The sequence below is a fragment of the Carex rostrata genome, chromosome 1, assembly GCF_964058835.1.
Source record: "Carex rostrata chromosome 1, lpCarRost1.2, whole genome shotgun sequence".
Lineage (NCBI taxonomy): Eukaryota > Viridiplantae > Streptophyta > Magnoliopsida > Poales > Cyperaceae > Carex > Carex rostrata.
In genome coordinates, this window is record NC_135918.1 from 18,965,802 (window position 1) to 18,986,346 (window position 20,545).

Consider the following 20,545-nt stretch of genomic DNA (forward strand, 5'->3'; position numbering starts at 1 on the left):
CTTTTATATTTGCTTCAATTGAATATTTATTAAAAGAGAAGGACAAATAAACATAGTCATAACAAAATGAAAATGAGATTGCTCCAATAAATCATGGCTTCTAGCTATTATATATCAATAACTGTTTTATCTGATTCTATAAATCATGTATGAAATCCTGATAATTAAAATATATACAGACATGTTTCTCCAATAGGAGCAAAATTTGAAGAATCCCTGTTACCATTTTTTTACCAGAAAAACACAGTGCTTTGAGTTCTGTGTGGTTCATCCAATTTAAATTCAGTTTTATTGAGTCTCAATTTATCTAGCACATTGCACATGTGGCCTTTTTATTTATGCAATTAAGCTTCACATGCATTTGATAAAAAAAGATAAGCATAAAAAAATAAGATTTGAGTTGACAGGAGTTGGAAGGAATCCATCTCAATTTTTTCACACAACAAATTCATAGTTCCCTATTGCTAGTTAAAGTCATACACAATCAAGCAATAATAAGTCCTAATAATATCTAACAAGATATTAATACCAAATCAAAAGTACCATACATTTGTGTCAGTCAATATTTGCATGAATCAGAGATTTTCATGCCAGTATCTGACAATGCCAGTATCAGTCAGGGGAAATGAAACTCCATGTAATCCCTTTTCGCACCAGCAGGTGGACTGATATAAACCCAAAGCAGCGATATAACAATCGAAAGAAGCCCCGACCAAACAAACACAATAGTCGGTACCTTCCCTCTTCGCCCCATCAGCCCCTTCGCAAATGGATACAAATGGCAGAGCACCCAAAAACTAAAGAACACTCCACCGAGCAGTTCGCTCCATCTCGGAAACATACTGTAAACTGTTCTCATAACTGCTACTGCTATTGCGATTGCATTAACCATCATGATTGTGATAGGTGGCACCATCAGAAAGCTCCATTTGACTATGTACAGGTCAGCGTACATGTCGTCAGTATCATCTCCTGCTGATTTGCTTGTCAAAGTAAAGGATATGTCGACACCAGCTATCACTTTTAAAAGGCCTTGTAGAACCGCTGCTGGGTGCGCACTGGTGCCACCAATCAGCCAGAACTGTTCATTGCGCCACCACTCGTGAAGTGTTATCCCGCTCCACTTTATCTCCAGCAATGCCAAGAGGCACATAGTGGTAGTGATTATCAGGAGAAATACCAGAAAGGTCACATTTAGACTCTGTACTATGAATTTACCGCTGAACAGAGAAACCGCTGGTAGGATGCAATAGAGCAGGAGAAACACTGAAGTGAAAGGATACATTGCTCCATTGAAGTAAGAAACCCGCTGCAGGAATTTCATGCGGGGAGATGCAAAGAGAGCGTTGTTTCGGGAGAAGAATATCTCGACTGAACCTGTGGCCCACCGGAGCACTTGGTGGAGCCGGTCTGTGAGGTTGATCGGTGCGGTCCCACAGAATGCGTCCCTACCGGCAGTTACGCAGTAAACCGATCTCCAACCTCTGTTGTGCATACGGTAACCGGTTACCACGTCTTCGGTTACCGACCCGTATATCCACCCGACCCGGCTACCCCACTCAGTGCGGTCTTCATAGAAGCATGAAATCACACTAATTGCCTCAGAAACAGTGGCAGCATCTAATGGTTCTCGCGGTACAGCCAAGGCGCCAGCTGGGCGGCCTTGGTGGGTCCCAGGCATATCCTGCAGCAACCGACCTTGAAACTCAGCCACTGGTATTGATGCGGCCAGAGCAGCCGAGCTGCCGAATTGTTTTGGCAACAGAGAGGCTGACTCGATATCGTCATCCACTTCACTGTTTCCACCAGCAACACTGCCATTTTGAATCATAACCTCATCTTCTCTCTTTCTATCATGCTTCTTTCCCATGGTTTGCTGCCTTTTAAAGAACAGCTTGATTTTCCTCCTACCAAACCATCCCGAGTGCTCGGTTGCACGTGGCGGGTTGAACCCGTAAAGGGCTGTCCTTCTAAAGATGCACCCGGTACCGACATACATGGGTCCCTGAAGCCCATCCATGGCACGCATGGTTACATCAAAGAAAACCAAGTTGTGGTTAGCGTACCGGTCACTCGGGTCGATGCCCTCAAACCGCTGCGGGAATTGCACGTAGCAGATGCGGTCCCCACCACGGTCAAGCATGAAGCACATGCCTTCACGGAGGGCACGTGAATTGGCCACGTAATGGTCACAGTCAAGGTTGAGGATGAACGGGCCGTTTGACATTACTGCACTTGTGCGCACCAAAGCATTCATTGCACCGGCTTTCTTGTTGTGATCATAGCCGGGACGCTTTTCCCGTGACACATATACCAGCATAGGGAGACGCGTATCAACCCCACGTGTGTCAATGGAGCATGTGGTGGTTTCAGGCGAGGAATCACCTCCCATGACGGGTTCAGATGGCGGTGGGGCCAGCATGACCTGAAATATTAGTCAAGATGTTAATTCATAATCTGTTTGTGCTGCATTTGAAAAGAGTTTGATACTGGTAATAATTTGTTGAGTAAAATGTAAGTACTACGTTGAGTTCAGTTATTGCATTCTGTAAATTCTGGTAATAACAAAAAAACACAAGTTACTGAGATGTACTACTGTTCAAAGAAGGGTTTTGTTAGTTGTAGTAGGGCTTATTTATAAAATTCATAGCTGCTTACAGACTTTAAGTTCAGGTCCATATAATTACCAAATTCTTATTTTAAAAAGATAAAATTTCTATAATGTCCACATAGCATGCATTTCACATCAAAACAAAGTTAAATCTATAAAAGGGAGGCGAAAATAGTAAAAAAAATTCTAACCTGAATGATCCTGTACAAAAGAATAAATATTATAAGAACTACTTAATTTTAATATGTACTTTAATTTGTTGAATAAAATGTATGAACTACATTAATTACAGTTTTTATAACAAAAAACAAAAGTTACTGAGATCTAGTACTGTTGAAAAGAGGGTTATGTTACTTTTTACTGGGGCTTATTTATGAATTCATAGCTGCTAACAGACTTTTGTTCAGGCCCATATCATTTCCAAATTCTTATTTACAAAATAGTAAAAAAAATCTAACCTGAATGATACCAGCATGGTCACCTCTTGAGTGATCGGGCTCAGCGGAGATCCAGGTGCCGGGCCAGTGGGACCCATCTGACATCCAAGTTGCTCTGACAAATTTCACATCGCCCAAATTACCCCCGGTCTCCTCTATTTTCTTTCTGGCAACCAACTCATCATGTGCATTATACGCATCAGACCTTCTCCGAATGCTCTCAGGCAGAGAATTAATCCTCACTTTAAACTCATCATACTCTCTCTTCACCTTCCTTCTCTCTCTCACAAAATCCAACCTCACCTTGTTCTTCAGGAAATCCCGTTTCGTCCCAAAATACGCCTCAGGATTACGCGGCTCTATATCATGCTTACGACAGAACGGGACCCATGTTCTGGCAAAACTCGCAGTCTCAGCTAAGGCTTCAAATGACAACAGGGCCCCACCATCGTCAGAGAGGTAACACGAGAGTTTCTCCACTGGATAATCTACAGCCAGGATTGATAATATGGTGTTTGCTGTCACAAGCGGGGGTTCCTTTTCAGGATCGGCGGTTGAGACGAACACATCAATGCCGGGTAGATCAGAGCGGCCTTTCGGGTTGCGCACGCTTGGTGACTCGAATCGTTCTTTAAGAACAGTTAGGTCAGTGGCACGGTTTACCGGGCAGAGCTTGGGAAGCTGGTCAAGGATCCAAGAGAAGGCAAACCAGATTTCGCATGAAACCGACATGCCCCACAGCCAGACAGCTTCCCGGTTCGGGTGCCGGATCCTCCATGCTAGAAAAAACCCGAGTGCTACTAGCCTGATAGCAATTAAAAGCCTGAAAAACGAAAAAGGAAAGCAAAATTTGAGTTGGAGCAGCTTGTCAGGATTTTAATGTGATATTTTGACATGCTTGTGGAAATTACAAAGAATTTTCAATCTCCTAAATTAAAGATATTGACAGTGCAGTTTTGACTTCATGCAGAATTAAATCATATAAAGCACTGTTTTGACAGCGCTGACAATATCTTTACCCAGTAAATTACACAGATAAAAAAAATAATAACAAAAGTTAAACACTACCAATGTAAACTTATACAAGGTTGTGGTTTTTACACAGAATTTTCAGTCTCCTAGATTGAGTAAGATATTGACAGTACAGTTTTGACTTTATACAGCACGCAAATCATGTAAAGCACTGTTTTGACTCTATTGTTCATGGTTGCATGAAGGCAAAACTGCTCTCTCAATATATTTACCCCCCAAATTACACAGATTTGAAAACAATTAACAAAAACTAAACAGCACCAAATGAAACTTATACAAGGTTGTGATTGTGATTTCATACCTGTATGGGCTGAGTATAGCTTGTGATACACCAATTTTTCTGGTAAGAGGCCGTCGACATTTCGCCCCGAAATTCGGTGGTTCTTCAAACCCTTCAAAACCACCATTTATACCAGCATTGTTGTTTCCAGTTCTACCCCCGTCTTTCGGCCACAGCGCATTTCCATAGCCATATGTTCCCTTAGTCTCAAACAACCACCTGGTATGGTCAAACTCATGAGCTGGTTTACCATTCGGTACCTTAACCGACCTTACCATAGATGTCAAAGGAAGCACTTTATCCCTCCCTTCTTCTCCCTCCTCTTCTTCCTCCTCCTCTTCAATATCTGACTCGTCGGTTAAATTGACTTGGTATGGTTCTTTACATCCTGGGCAAGTACCACTGGTAGTGACACACTCCAAATAGCAATCTTTGCATATAACAAACCCACACTCACAAGGTGGATTTGCACGACTATCGATGCGAAAGGGGGTCCCATCACAACCCCGCATCTTACAATTGAGACCTTTGGATTTGGCTGTATCAGACGTGCAATCAAGCACGTGGCGTGCACTAGTCACGCAATTGAGACCTCCAGTGAAGATGGTACCAGAAATGAAGCTTCTATCAGAAGCCGGCATGCTATCTGTTGAAACCCCCTGTGCTGCATTTCCCATAGGATGGTCAGGTGTAGGTGGGATTTGAACTGTGTAGTGCACGAAATCTGAGCTTGTGTCGGTCTCTGAGGCAGAGAGGTACCGATCCCGCCTTGTACTGTTACGAGGAGAGGCTGTGAAATGGCGTGGGACCGGGCTCGTCAGACCAATGCTCTTTCGCCTGGCCGCATTGCCACCACCACTGCCACTTCCATTTTTCGATGTAGGAGATATGGTGATGGTCACTGCAGATGGAGAAGACGGTTGAGAGAGCCTCCTTGCCATTTCCCCTTGACCAAGATTGTATCTTTCAAGGAAATTTGGGTTAAGAGAAAGAGGTTTCGATGAAGAATTGATGGAACTATGTTTGGTTTTCGAGCTGGAAATGGTAGAAATGTTGGTTTTTGAGAAATGTGAAGTACATTGAGAGAGAGAGAGACAGAGAAGAAGCAAAATGGAAGCTGAGATTGAGAGAAAGAAATGGAGGTGGGATTTTATGAGCACTCTTTTTAGAAAGAGCGCAATACCGCACAGAGTAGAATGAGATCTGAGTTGTTCATTTCAAGCTGGCACGAATCTAAATACTAACGGAAGCACTGTACAAGGTCCGGTACTGTGGAGTAATGGATTCGAAGTTGAGCTGGTTTCTTTCTTTAACGGCTGTATTTGACTTTCGGTGCGGAGAAATTTTGAAATGCAACGGGCGGATAGTTCGATTTGTCCGTTGGATTTGGATTTGACGGTAGTGATGGTTATTGCAAAGTTTGCAACGGTCAGTTCATTTATTTCAGTGGGGACCACAGGACGTTACGGCGTTTTTGTTTTTTTTTTTGTCTTTAGCTGCAAATTTAAATTAGCAGCGGCGCTATGATTCTATGTGGATGCTTCCTAATGGCACAGTATGTGCTAGTATGTAGCATTCTCTTACCATATTAAGATAGATACTTCTGACGTTATTTGTCGTTACTGAATTTTTTTATTTGTACCATTTTAAAATAATAAAAGTAAAGAAATATCACATTGTTAGAGAAATTTCAAAACTTAATAGAAGCACATACTATGGCTGCATGTCATTTACAATGGCACGCAGACAAAGTCTACATATCACTTAGAGATGACACTCATACTAGGCCTATGTGTTATTTTGATATTTTTTTACTAATTTTTTAATTTAATAAATTATGTATAATTTATTGTTGTAAGTGAAAATTTTACGTACTAAATAATTTTTGTTGATAGTCGTTCAAAATGATTTGCAATATTATTGAAAAATAAATTCTTAAGAATCAGAAACTTCAACTCATATTTTGAAATCAAACGATCTTTTGAGACTTGAGACTTCATATTAACAATGATAAATATTAGTACAAAATTATTATAATTTCAAAAGAAAAAGTAAGAAGATATTTGTATTAATATTTCTGAATTTTATTATTATAATGAAATATCACAAATAAAAAATGTCGTTGTGATTCAACATCATAGTGACAAACAAATAGTTCGGTTCTGCTGGGTCAAAAGTTCATGATACAAGTATAATTTTGAAATAATCCGAAAATAATTCGGTACAACAATGAATAAAAAAAAAGAATTCGCGGTTTTTTTGCATTTTTATCGCTAATAACTTGTAAATCTCGTTTTATTCGAGAATGAAAAAGTATAATATTTTCTTTTGCATTTTATTCGGAATTTTCTTCAGTAACCTAAAAAAACGAATAAAACGCGAATTTCTCATGTACATTGTGACTATGTTGAACATGGCCAAATTGTGTTCTGTAAGAGCACAGGTGGAGCAGACCCCAATGGCCACAGTAGATCCGTATGAGGAGAAGATCTCTTGCATGGAAGACCGTACAGTTGAAATAATGTAATGGTTCGGGTTTCGATGCAGGAATCCGATTTGCTCATGTGATGCTATCATGAGTTCTCATACCCATTATTGATTGGCAAGTTACAATTCATGAGAATTTGAGATACATATCATCTTATTAGACCCCACATCAAATCTAAACACAACTTTCCAAATTTGCTCTTTCTTCTTTCTTTCTTTCTTGCTTTAGTAGCCTAAAATAGTTAAATTTTGTTTTGTTTAATGCAATGTATTTTTCTAGTATAAAATATAAATATATAAACATCATTAATATTTTGATTAACACAATGTTTAAAATAAAATTTAAATAATGTCCTAAATTATTTATTATATAATTTTTTTTTTTGAAAAAGTTTATGTATAAAATGAATTATGTTCCAAATATATTATCTCATATTATAATTTTGACTCAATAATTCATATATTTTGGATACTATTTTTCCACAAAAAATACATATATTTTATAAGTAAGATAATATATATAATTCAGCTGCTATTAGATCTCAGATTTTAAATATAAATATCAACACCTGCTATTATTAGTTGATTATCAACAAGATAAATTTGATTTATATTCAAATAAAGGATTGAGATTTCTCAATTAAGGTATATTGAATTGTATGTTGGGCAAAGTGTTATAATTTTTTACAATGCCCTAAATTATTTATTATATATTATTATTTAATTTTCATTTTCTAAAAATTGTATTCATAAAATTAATTGTATTCATTTTGTGCCTCCACCGTGCCTTTATTTTTTAAAATTTTAATAACTCAAAATATAAAGCTTAAAAGTCAAAATAAAATAGTTAGATGTGATCTATATAATTTTATCTCTATGTACATAAAAAGTTATGGTATTTCAATTTTTTTTTATGTGAATCAATAAGTTGAAATGTAGAAATGATCTACATTAGTACTTTTTTAAAAGCTCTTGATGACAACCAAAATAAAATTGAAATGTCATAATATTTTACACGTGAATAGATAAAATAATGTAGATCATATTCAACAATTTTATTTTGACTTTTAAGTTTTGAATTTTGAATTATTAAAGTTTTTAAAAATAGAAGCATGGTGGAGGCACAAAAAAATGAAGACATTTGAACCCTCCTCAAATTTGAATACTATTATTCCACAAAAAATACATATAGTTTATAAGTAACTAAAAATATATAATTCAGCTGCTATTATATCTCATAGTTTAAATATAAATGTCAACATTATCAACAAGATAAAATTTGATTTAAATAGAAATATAGGATTGTGATTTCTCAAGTTATATTGAATTGTACTTTGGGAAAAGTGTTCAAATATTTATAAACTTTATTTATATATTTCTTTTTTTCTTTCTAAAATTAGTTTATTTTATATTTCTTTTCAGAAATGCATTTGCTGGCCATTAGCTCCTATCTAAAAGATAAATAAATATATATATATATATATATATATATATATGTTACACTAAGAAATTAAAATAATAATAATAATAATAATAATAATAATAATAATAATAGAGCATTATCACTTGTTGTATGTCTAAATTTAAAAAGAATATGGTACTAATATGGAAAATATTAGAATGGCAGGATATTTTTGATTATTATTGAAAATAAGGGAATTATATATATTAATAAATATGGACTTATTTAGCTAATATATCAAATTACCAATAGTAAATTATATTCTGACATGTGGGGTCAAGGTCAAATGTAAACCTTTATTTTTCTTTGACTATTATTTCTATTATATCTTTTCTTTCACCGCCATTCTAAGATTCATGAACCTTCTGTCTCCCTGTTCACATCTAAGTTCCTTTTTCTCTTTGTAAATAATTTGAGTGAGTTTTTCACTTGATGGCTAAATACCTTTACGGCATGGTCTTCTAATCGTGTGTGTGTGTTTGCTTTCTCATATCACACCTACTGCAGTTGCTGGGTATTTCCCTCCTCTCTGTTTTTCTGCTTCTTATTATTGATATAGAGATTTAAGAAATTGAGTTTAAGGCATGCTTAGGGGTTACTCTTGCTGCTGAACTGAAATAGAAAGTGTTCAAAAGCTGAAAGTAGTGAGATTCTTGAGATATTTATCTTTCTTTTCTCTATTTCTTAACGGGTTTAAACCCGATTACTTTTGATAGTACCCTTTTGCTTTCTTTTTCTCTCTGTTCCAAATTTCTGGTTCAAAGATCAAACCTTGGTTGTATATTTTAGTACTGCACATAAAACAACCTTATATTAGTGTATTAGTACCTTCCTTGTTGATAATTTATTTCCAATGTATTTATAAGAAAGTTCAGGGTTGTTATGGTAAATAGATCACAAGTATCTATTCCTACCAGTATAATCTAGTTACTGGTATGTCATTGCTGAATTGTGTTAATAGTTATTATGAAGAGACTATTTTATGGTATAATATGTAAATTTTGATTAATTGGTAACTTAAATATGTCCTAAGGTCTTTTAAGCAAAAATTACATGTGTAGTTCTGCTGTACACTTAAATGTACAGATTCGAACTATGATTTCTGGGCCTCATAGAAGATAAGAAAACTAATTTTAGTTTATGTATTTAACCTTTTAGTTAGTTTATTAATCCAGAAAATAATTGAGTACAAGTGGGTTGAATTAAGCTCAACTTGAGAATGATTAAATGAACTTAGAATTATTGATTTGCTGCTTCAAAATAGATATACTTTAAATTGAACTATTATACAAATAGGATAAGGCTGAGATTGATATAAATTGAGAAGGTTGAAGAAATAATGAAACTAAATGGTAACTCTTGGTCTAGTTAAACTGACAAGTACGTATAATGCAAATTTATTTCAATTAAGAAATCACACACACATAAATAGCAGTTAGGCGCTGGGATACACAATTTCTTAGTTAATTGTCGAATAGAGATTAATTTAGTATATTATATTGATATAGGTGTAGATTCTGTTGAGCGAGATTTTGCAGGACCTTCAGAGACTTCCAGACCTTAGTGACATATACATTTTGCGTATTCTGCGTACTCAGGTGCGGGGTTACTGGACTTGTTTGATATTACATTTTTAAGAATTAAATTGTTATTCATTGTCATGTTGAAGAATTGTTTGTTTGCATATTTTGAATTATTGCATCATGTGCATAACCCCAATCAAATTATAAATTGAATTTCATATGATACTGCGGACTTGTCATTTTGTATGGTTTATCGTTTTATTGTTCTCCTGTTCTCCTGTTCTCCTGTTCTGGAGTATAGTTGAAGTCACCAATAAATATTGAGATATGAGTTATACAAAGTCTAGAGTCATGACTAGACTTTGTTACGGAATCCTTATGCGCATATGGTGAACGGCCCTCGCTAATCCCAGTACCGGTTGGGAGGGGGAATCTGATTCTGATTCTGATTCTGACGGGGACTATGGGTGACTATGATTATTTTGTTATTTTGTATAAACTCTGAAAGCACAATTGTTGAGATATGTATCTGATTATGAACCAGACTTAAATAAAATGGTATAAGCCTAAACACATCAGATGAGGGTCTGTGGAAGGTACTATGTACCGACAAGTGTGGGTTTAGCGTGGCCACCTGTGTGATAAGATGGTGGGTCATCTGTTTGTGTTACCAGACCTGATAATCTGAGTTTAAGCCAAATATATCTATGCCGAGCTTCATTTGAAATCCTATAAGTTGATATTCGATTAAATATGGTGATTCAGCATTTGCATTCATATATATATAATTGAATTGTTAATGTCATTGCGAAGATTTAATTCTGGATATGGATTGATTGCAAGTCCAGTAACTCGATTGTGGCAAATTCGCACTGAGAGATAATATTATTATTATTTCTCACCCGTTTCCCCTTTTTGGGTTTTACAGGGTTCGATATGGCTGATCTTGGAGAGGCACGCGAGTAGTAGGCCTTTATGTATATGCAGTTATGATACCATAGTAGTTTTTCTTTTGTTTACCGACTAGAGAGATGGTATATTATTTTGTTGTACAGTTCTCTAAGTCGTACCCTATGGTTAGTATCCTTTTGAGATACATCTTGTATATTTTAGTTTTACCAGACATTTTGAAACTTTTACTACTGAGATGAAATCTAATGGTACTGTTATTGTTTATATTTTAAATTAAATCGTAAATGCCTTGTAAATATACATGAAACTGTATATTTACGGCAAGTGCTGTCACTGTTAGGGATTTCGGGGTGTGACAATATATATATGAGGAGGGTTCCAATACCTCATTTTTTTCATACCTCATCATACCTCATATTTTATATCTTCATTTTTTTCATATTCAAAGTCTGAATTGTCGATCCAAACCATTCAACATGATATCCATACTAAAATATGGTTAGGGATGAAATTTTATATTTTTTGAAATTTTTGTGCTATTTTTTAAGATGGGTAGAAAATCACTGTTTTTTGAACGGTTCAAAAACAGTGATTTTGTACCTATCTTAAAAAATAGCAAAAAAAAATCCAAAAAATATAAAATTTCATTTCCATGCATATTTTAGTATAAATATTTTGTTGAACGGTTCGGATCGACAATTTGGACTTTGAAAACGAAAATATAAAATATGAGGTATGATGAAGTATGAAAAAAATGATGAGCGCTGTTTTAACAAAGTGCTGCCAGACCCGTTAGCCGTCCGATTTCACTTCAGATTCGCGTTCTAATGAGCGCTGATGAGATAAACAGAGGTGGAAATGTTAAATTGCTCCCGTTAGATAGCGTTAGACTCTCCCTTCCGCCTCTTTTCATAAAATTGCTATTTCGTTCATTGATTTTCTCCCTTCTCCCTTCGCGAAGGCCTCCTCAAGCTCTCCCTTCGTGGCTCTCCTACCACCCTCCCTCTCTCCGCTGCGCTCAGACTCTCCCATCTAAAGTAGCCGCCTCTTTCAGACTCGCCTCAGCCATTGCCCTCCTCTCCTTTGTGCGTCTCGCCAGTGCCTCTCCTCTGTAAGTCTCTCTCTCACACACACACTCACGTACTTGGCCTTGCTCCCATTGATAGCACGTCAATAGCCTAACATGATTTGGAAACCCTATGAGCTGAAATTCGTTAATTATTCTAACTATTTTTCTGATTTGCCCTTTCTTTCTATTAGATGTACTCGAATTTTGGAATAATTGTAGCTTGACTGGAGCTTATGGCTGATTGCAAACACTGAAGTAGATGAGACTTTATTACTTTTATTCAACACTATTCAAACTAATTATCTCTTGATTGAAGAGATGAGTATTGGGCATCGAGATTGTTGTTCTTAATTGCAAAATTGACTCAATACCCAATCTAACAACCAGATTAAAGAGTATGTTGGCCTCTACCTCATTTCTTGGTCCTTTGTTAAATTATTTAGAATGTAGGGATCTCAGTTATTGTTGCAAATTTATTGGGAGGTCAGTTTTGCTCTTTCTATTTTGGATTTTACTCACGTGACAGATTTGCACATTTGTTACTTGTCCAAGGTTGCAGTTTATTTGTTAGTAATTTATGCGAATAATCTATTATATTTCAATGTATTTGATCATTTCATTCTTATTTTTGTTTGTAGAGAATGAAGGATGAAACTTCTTTGAAGGATCGAGAACAAATTTCGAGGACACAAGAACATGAAAATGACAGTGAAAATGACAACTCATATGACAGTAAAGATCTAAGTTTGGATTGAACAAGCAATAAATGCATTTAATTTAATTATTGCTTAAGCTGGTGTATAAAAAACAATAGATGAATTTGTGCAGTTACTGTTATTTTCTATTGTTACTATAACTGACAGTGTTTCCTGAGTCTGTTGCTTAAGCTTTTGTGTAGTTGATCAGAATTCAATAGATGAATTTTGTTGCTCAAAAGCTTTTTTATGAGCATGAACGAATATGCTTTTTTGTTGTTGTTACTGTTAATTTAAGGCAAATGGATGTTATTTTGTACTGTTACTTTTATTTTTTGTGTTGCTCAAGCTTTTTGTTTACTTGTAATATATTATTTTGTTTACTTATTGTGATATTTGATTAAACTTAAAATATATATGTGCCAATAATTATTAGGAACTTTTTTATGCTTGCATAAATCAGTTGTTAAAAACGAAATAATAGTTCAATTAGAACTCCAAAAGAGATTGAACTCAAAAATTACAACAAAATATGACAATCCACTAATCCAGTACATAGAAAAAAAAATACATAAAAAATAAAGGGAACACTTATGTATCATAAACAACTTACTAAAAGTATTAATTTTAGCAAAACCTAATTAATTTATATAGCAAGAGAAAAAAGTAATTCCAACTACAACACTAAATAACACCAAATATATCTCTGAAAGTGGAGTAGAACTAAGGTGCTCTTAAGCTTACCAAAGTTTTGGTAAGCTTAACTCTAAAACTCATCAAATCGATTTCAAATGACGAATCCGAACCGTTGAAACCCGCCTACCTTACGTGTGATGCATCTACATGTGAAATTTTTAAACATTCGAATTAATTTAGTATAAAGTCAAGCGGTCAAAATTAGAAGGTTAATAAATTAATTTTAGTGCATTCATTTTTGAACGTTTTTTGACCGCTTGACTTTATACTAAATTAATTCAAATGTTTAAAAATTTCACATGTAGATGCATCACACGTAAGGTAGGCGGGTTTCAACGGTTCGGATTCGTCATTTGAAATCGATTTAATGAGTTTTAGAATTAAGCTCACCAAAACTTTGGTGAGCTTAAGAGCACCCTAGTTCTACTCCTGAAAGTGCATTACAATTTAGCATTATAAAATCACTCTTACAAATCAAATTTTATATCTCTCAAAATATAACCCCAAAATTTAGTATTACAAAGAACCTCACAAAAGTTTGACCTTTACAAAAGGAACCATTGCAATATCAGATACAAATGACAGTTTCAAAGAATCCCATAACACTTATCTTTCTATGACAAAAGCTATATTATACATGTAGCCATTAACAAAACAAATCAAAATTTTACAATATTCCATACTCAAAAACGAAAGTTACAACCCTAGTTCATATTGCCAAAACAGGTACATAGATTCAAAACATGTTGTCATCTTCACTCTCAAATTCAATGTCCTCTTTGTCATCATGTACTAAAAACTCATGCTCGACCTTTGCTTCTCAAATTTCATCGCTGATTCTCTATAATTGAAAAATAAGATAAAATCAATCAATTAAACAATCAAAAATTAAATGTTAAACTAAGATGTTATGTTCAAGGACATGCTGGAATCAAAATACTATAATCGAAATAGCAAAGAGAGGGAGATTAGAATCAATACGCTCAAATTATATCACCCAAATTCTTCCACTGAGAATATCCAGCACAATTAATCAGTCTAATACACAGAAACTAAATCAAATATTTTCTTATTCTTAGAACCAATATTATATACGTGTGTCATACCCCAAGTTATATAACACATAGTAACTTTACTACAATTCTAGCAACAAGGGGATGAAACTTGAGACAATTCAATTACAAGACAAATAAATTTGATAAATAGATGAAGCAAAAGTGATCAATTAATAATTTTACCCTACATAAAAAACATCAAGCTTTCATAAATTAAAATCAGAAACTTCAAATATCTAGATTATTGTCTAATTTTCCATGAAATTTTGACCGAGCCTAAAATTAGTTACCTAATTTGTGAAAAGATAATTATATCTTTTCTACTAGAAGTAATTAGGACCAATTAATCAGAAGCATGAAGACAAAGAGAGAGCGAGAGAGAGACTTACATAGTTCTCTTTTGATTCCTTCCAATGCAAAGGAGAGAGATTAGCCGGAGTCGGAGGAGAGAGCACAGGGAGCAAAGCTTAGGGGAAGAGAAGATGACGAAAGAGAGGCAGAGCTGAGTGAGCGAACTGGAGCTGGGAGGAGTCGTCGGAGCGACCTCGAGCTGGATGAATCTGGAGCCAGCACGACGGACCGAGAAGAGAACCAGAGAGAGAGGCGCTGGGGGAAAAGGAAAATGAGAAACCCTATGTAACGGAGATTTTTCTTGTTCCGTCAAAATAAAATCAGCGCCTCATCAAGACACGAATCTAAAATCCGATCCAATGGCTTAGAGGTCTGGTAGCAGTTTGCTAAAATGCTGTTAGCAACAAATTAGTCATACTCTCTATATATATATAGAATTTGAATCCTCATTTAGATTTTCAACTTTAGAATATCATTAAAAATAAAAGAAAACAACTCATGACAACATATTCTGTTACAAATAGAGTGCCCACATAATAATAAAAAAAACGGTAATATTAGCATTTACCATTTATTTATCAAATTAATTAAAGTGTATACACCAAACCTAACTTTAGCAGATTTGTCATTTTTCTTACTCTATAAATTATCTAAATTTTAATATCAAACGTGGTGTTCTGACAGAAAGAAGTTTTTTTTCACAAGAATTGGATAGTACCCGCGATAGTATAATGACAGAAAGGTGCTTTTTCTATTAGCGATGGGAACATCCGCGAGGGTATACTAACAATATCCCTCGCGTATACATGCTCTTATTTTCTCATTCTCATTCTCATTTTTATTTTTATTTTCATTTTAAATTATATATTTTATTTTTCTCATTTTCATTCTCGATGGGAGAATATGGAAAAGGTATAAGAACGATGATTGTCTGAAAAGAAAAATGTAGCCCTTTCCATGGTTACTACAAGCTAACTTCGCTTTTCTTTTGTCATGGAACTCCCTGGAATTTAGAACGAGGAGGGTTTTAATACCTCATGCCTTTTATACTTCATTATATCTCACATTTTAATTATATCTTTATTCTCAAAATCTCAAATGTCTTAGTTACTGTGCGTATTTTAATTTTCAGTTTTTTTTTTTAATTTTCTTTAATATGCTTTCGTTATTTCTTTTTCATTTTCTTTATGCTCAAATATTTTGAGCATAATTGTTTTTCTTATTTAGTTGCTTATCTTTTGTAATTTCAAAATGATTAATGAAACAAGGACTAAATCTTTTTTTCTTTATAAAAAAAAAATCTCAAATGTTGATCTGAATCACTCAACATAATATGTATATTAAAATATGCTAGCATGAGGATGAAATTTTATAATTTTTGGTATTTTTTTACTATTTTTTAAGATAGGTACAAAATCATTGTTTGTAGACCATTCAAAGACATGTTCAACCTATTTAAAAAATAGTATTTTTTAAGAATTATAAAATTGGTCTCCAATCATATTCTAATATGAATATATCACGTTAATTGTGACTATTTGGATTTTAAAATGAAGATATAAAATATGAGGCGTGATGAGTGTATGAAAAAACATGAGGAATTGAATTCCTCCTTAAAATGAGACATGGTTCGCTAATTAATTTTTAATATATGCAAGATGGTTAATTCTCTAATTGTTTTAGATATATTACATCCTTATATATATATATAGAGAGAGAGAGAGATAAAGATATAGTTATATACATAGAAAGAGAGATGGGCTATGGTGAGTTGTGAAGTAAAGATCTTGTTTAATTACTTCATGTTTATTCCATTTTCAATGACTAAACAATCCATCTGAACTGCTTAACATGATCTCTATATTGAAATGTGTTTGGAGACCAAATTTTACATTTTGTGGAAATTTTTTACTATTTTTTTTAGATAGGTAGAAAACTGTTGTTTTTAAATGGATTATGGACCATAAAAATATTCTAAAAAAGTTACTAAATAATTTTAAAAAAAATATATAATTTGGTCTCCAAACACATTTCAATATAGAGATCATGTTAAGCAGTTTAGATCATCTCTTTGGAGTTTCAAAGTCCAAACTGTCAATTCAAACCGTTCAAAATGATATCCATACTAAAATATACTTGGGGATGAAATTTTGTAATTTTTACAATTTTTTTACTATTTTTTAAGTTAGGTACAAGATCACTGTTTCTGGACCGTTCAAAAACAATGGTTTTCTACCTATCTAAAAAAAAGTAAAAAATTTCCAAAATTTTTAAAATTCCATCCCTAAGCAAATTTTAGTATGAATATAATATTGAGCAGTTCGGATTAACAGATTGGACTTATTTGAAAATGAAGATATAAAATATGAGGTATGAAAGGCATGGGGTATTGGAACCCTCCTCTATATATATGAGATATCCACTTACAATATTTGAATGTTACAAATCTTACAACAATTTTTGGTTTTACGATTTTTAATGTCTAAATAGTTGATCCAAACCATTAAACATTATCTCTATATTAAAATGTGCTTTGAGATCAAATTTTACATTTTGTTGAATTTTTTTATTATATATTAATTGTTTTAGAAAACTGCTATTAGTATATATATAGAGGTTGACTATTATCAAAACATTTGTTCCAGAGCCAGAGCCAGAGCCGAAGTGAACTAAAAGTTAGTATAAAATCCCAACCACTAGATGTGATCCTTATATTAAAATATGCTTGGAGACAAAATTTTACATATTTTGAAATTTTTTTTATTATTTATTAAGTTAGTTTTAAAATCGCTGATTTTAATAAACACTGAAAAGTTTATGGATCATTGAAAACAGTGATTTTGAAATTGGCTTAATAAATAGTAAAAAAGTTTCAAAAAATATAAAATTTGGTCTTCGAGCACATTTTATTATAGACTGAATGTTGAACTATTTGGATTAACTGTTTAGACCTTGAAAATGTGAAAACCAAAGTGTCTATTCCATGACTTAAATAAACGTTTTAATATTAGCCAACCTCTCTTAAGGTGTAATGTTATTTCTGAATGGATGTAACACTTTTGTGTTCCTCTATGTAATATCTTGTGACTAATTATATCTGTTGTGTAATGTAATTTTGGACACATCTACTGTTTTCTTCTACTTTGAATTTTCATTTCTGTTTAGTCTTCACTGATGTTTTATCACTTTTTTTTTTGTTTTCTTTTTTCTGTTTCCAAAAACATACTAGATATTTAACACACACAATTTGTGTCCATATATAATCAATGAAATTTAAGTGCTTGATCCTCACCTTTCTCTAAAAAAAATAGTATCATGTTATCACAATACACATTTTTTAAAAATTTGCCCAAAATTGTTTGTGCTTTCCTGTCTGTTTGTGCCATATTTTTTTATTGAGCAATGCATGCCAAAGTTTTATTTTCACCTTGATGTAAGCAAAAAAATAGTAGTATTTAGAAGCAGAGTGCAATTACATAGGGTGAATATTATTATGAAAGACTTCTGCTTAATTTAATGAAACGGGTAACTTAATTTGCTGTTTTTTTTTTTAATTTCTGATCAATATTTTATGAAGGCAACATTGCAGTTCAATTATATTGCAGGTGTGGTTAGTCATTTTTGTATATAAATACAAGATTCTACTTAATATTACCTATTAAGAATTTTATAGCAATTTGACTCCATTAAGAAAATTTTAACTTTGTTTAATTCTTTAAATCGTAGTTTAATTTATAAATTATTAAAATTAAATCTGTTTCAAATCAACGAGCATAACATTTTATATTACGCATTACAGATTGGGAGTCAATTATATAAATTTTTTCATGCTAAATGAGAATCAGTTTTACATTACGCATAACATTTTATTTTTAACTATATAAAAATTTATATATAAATACACAATTTTTTTATATGATCAATAGAGATCAGTTGACCCCTATCCACCACTATCTATTAATTTTTTCCACTTTCTTCATTATTCTTTATGTTATTTATGGAAGTTGTCGTTTTAGTAAACTAATTTGGGGGCTACCTAAAGAAAGGTGCGGATGAAAATCTGTATATCTTCTACACATTCGTATGCATTAGTGAAAACCCTAAGTTTCTTTAATCAACCTTTGGCAGAGAAGAAGAGAAGTTAATGGGAATTCTCAGAGTTCAGAAGCGGTCTGCCAGCTTGTCATGCTAATACACCAACTCGTGAAGTTTCAACTGTTCGTGTGGATATTGATTAAGATGTGGTTGTGATTATTATTCAGTTATGACGATCCTCAAGGAAGGCCACACACAAGTAAAAAGAAAGGCCACATGCGAGTTTCCATTAGACGTAAGATGCTCTATCGTTCTGCTGCTTCTCTACGCTTTCAATGGTAAAGTTTTATCTTTGATCTAATTTACACATGAAACTTGTTTCTGGTAGGAACTAATTTTTAATATTGAAATTCTAATTAAAACCTACACTACTACATAACTGAGGTCTTTTATCGAGTAAAAAATGAATTTAATAACAAATTCCCTCTGATAGAGACCAACACAATAGAAGATTTTCTATTTCTTCTGTTGGCCATATGCTGATAGCGTACACTTCTTGTTCTATTGGTATGGAACCCATTACCGATAGAGAAAAATTTGTATTTCTATTGGTAATGGGTATAGAGCATACTGATAGAGTTAGAAGCTCGTCTTCTACCACTCATATGTTATGAACCAATAGAGGAAGTTTTTTTATTTTTACATAATTTAATTTATATAATAACTAGCTAGTCCACCATTTTGGTTGCCAATATAACAAAAAACATGCATACATAAAATAACATGGAGTACTCTTTCCAAGAAACATAATTGAAAAACAAATAATAAACATGACAGAATATGTACAACATAATCATAAACTCAAGGAAGGCATCAATTACAAAAAAAGAAAAAAAAATCTAGTTACTTAAATATTCTTTTGATTAGACATGTTTAACATAAAAAACTTACAAGAGAAGTAGTTACAAAAGGACCCCGTAGAAATCACTAACAACAAAATAAAAAATGGGTGCATTACCTGAACAGAAGTAAGTAATTATCATATGAGAAGTTGTCTCCACACGAACCCCCTCCTATATATAATGTTGCAATATATAGTGACTTGTTAATACATACTCAAATGTTTATTAAGCAATAGTCAAGTGCTAATTCTAATGTGAATGTACTAAAATGAATCTTTATAAGGTTATACCAAAGGTTTGCTAAGGGATAATTTCAGTTTCTCCTTGGATGACATGTTGATTCATCAAAACTTCCTCCGTTCGCATGATTTCAACAGTGAATATTTTCCAACAATCACTGGCTTCAGTTTGAGCATCTGGTGCTTTACCCTTAGCATCAGTTGATAAATTAACAGCTGGTGCTTTATCTGAAATGGGAAGAAAATATATGTGAATCTCTAAGAAACAATGATCATTTTTCTAAAATTGAAACATAATGATTATGGGCTTTACCCTTATCATTATTTCATGAACCAGTAGGTGCATTACCTGAAATTAGAAGAAAATATATGTGAATCTATCAGAAAATGATTATGTTTCTAAAATTGAAACATTTATAATAAATATGGGCTCTACCCTTAGCAACAATTGATGAATTACAAGATGGTGCTTTACCTGAAATTGGAAGAAAATATATGTGAATCTATCAGAAACAATGATTATTTTTCTAAATTGGAACATATATAATGAATATGGACTTTACCCTTAGCATTAGTTAATGAACCAGTTGGTAGCTCATTAAATGTGTGCAAAAGGAAGACTAAGAAAGTGATATTAAGGATCTCTAAAGAAGCTTAGTTTGTGCTTGCCGAACAACTCCAATGAGTACACTAGCTAGCATCTAAGAAAGTAAATTAAGTTTATGTGAGGGGTTAAGTTTTAAAGAGACCTAGAATGAT

General features: G+C 33.4%; 1 protein-coding gene across 1 annotated transcript; it reads right to left on the bottom strand.

Annotated features, from left to right (window-relative positions):
- Positions 1–375: 375 nt before the first annotated feature.
- CSLD5 (cellulose synthase-like D5) lies at positions 376–5,479 on the bottom strand. The gene is made up of 3 exons (XM_078311811.1): positions 4,382–5,479; positions 3,070–3,871; positions 376–2,425 (listed from the first exon to the last, which is right to left on the bottom strand). Exons 1-3 carry the CDS (start codon positions 5,299–5,301, stop codon positions 617–619), a joined length of 3,531 nt encoding a protein of 1,176 aa, XP_078167937.1. The 5' UTR covers positions 5,302–5,479; the 3' UTR covers positions 376–616.
- Between the last annotated feature and the right edge of the window lie 15,066 nt (positions 5,480–20,545).

Bases quoted from the DNA above. Each gene is read 5' to 3' on its own strand.
- CSLD5 (XM_078311811.1), bottom strand. From the start codon at position 5,301: ATGGCAAGGAGGCTCTCTCAACCGTCTTCTCCATCTGCAGTGACCATC. The intron at 3,872-4,381 runs GTATGAAATCAC...TTCGTTTTTCAG, and splicing joins GCTATACTCAGCCCATACAG to GCTTTTAATTGCTATCAGGC. The intron at 2,426-3,069 runs GTTAGATTTTTT...CTAATATTTCAG, and splicing joins ACCATGCTGGTATCATTCAG to GTCATGCTGGCCCCACCGCC.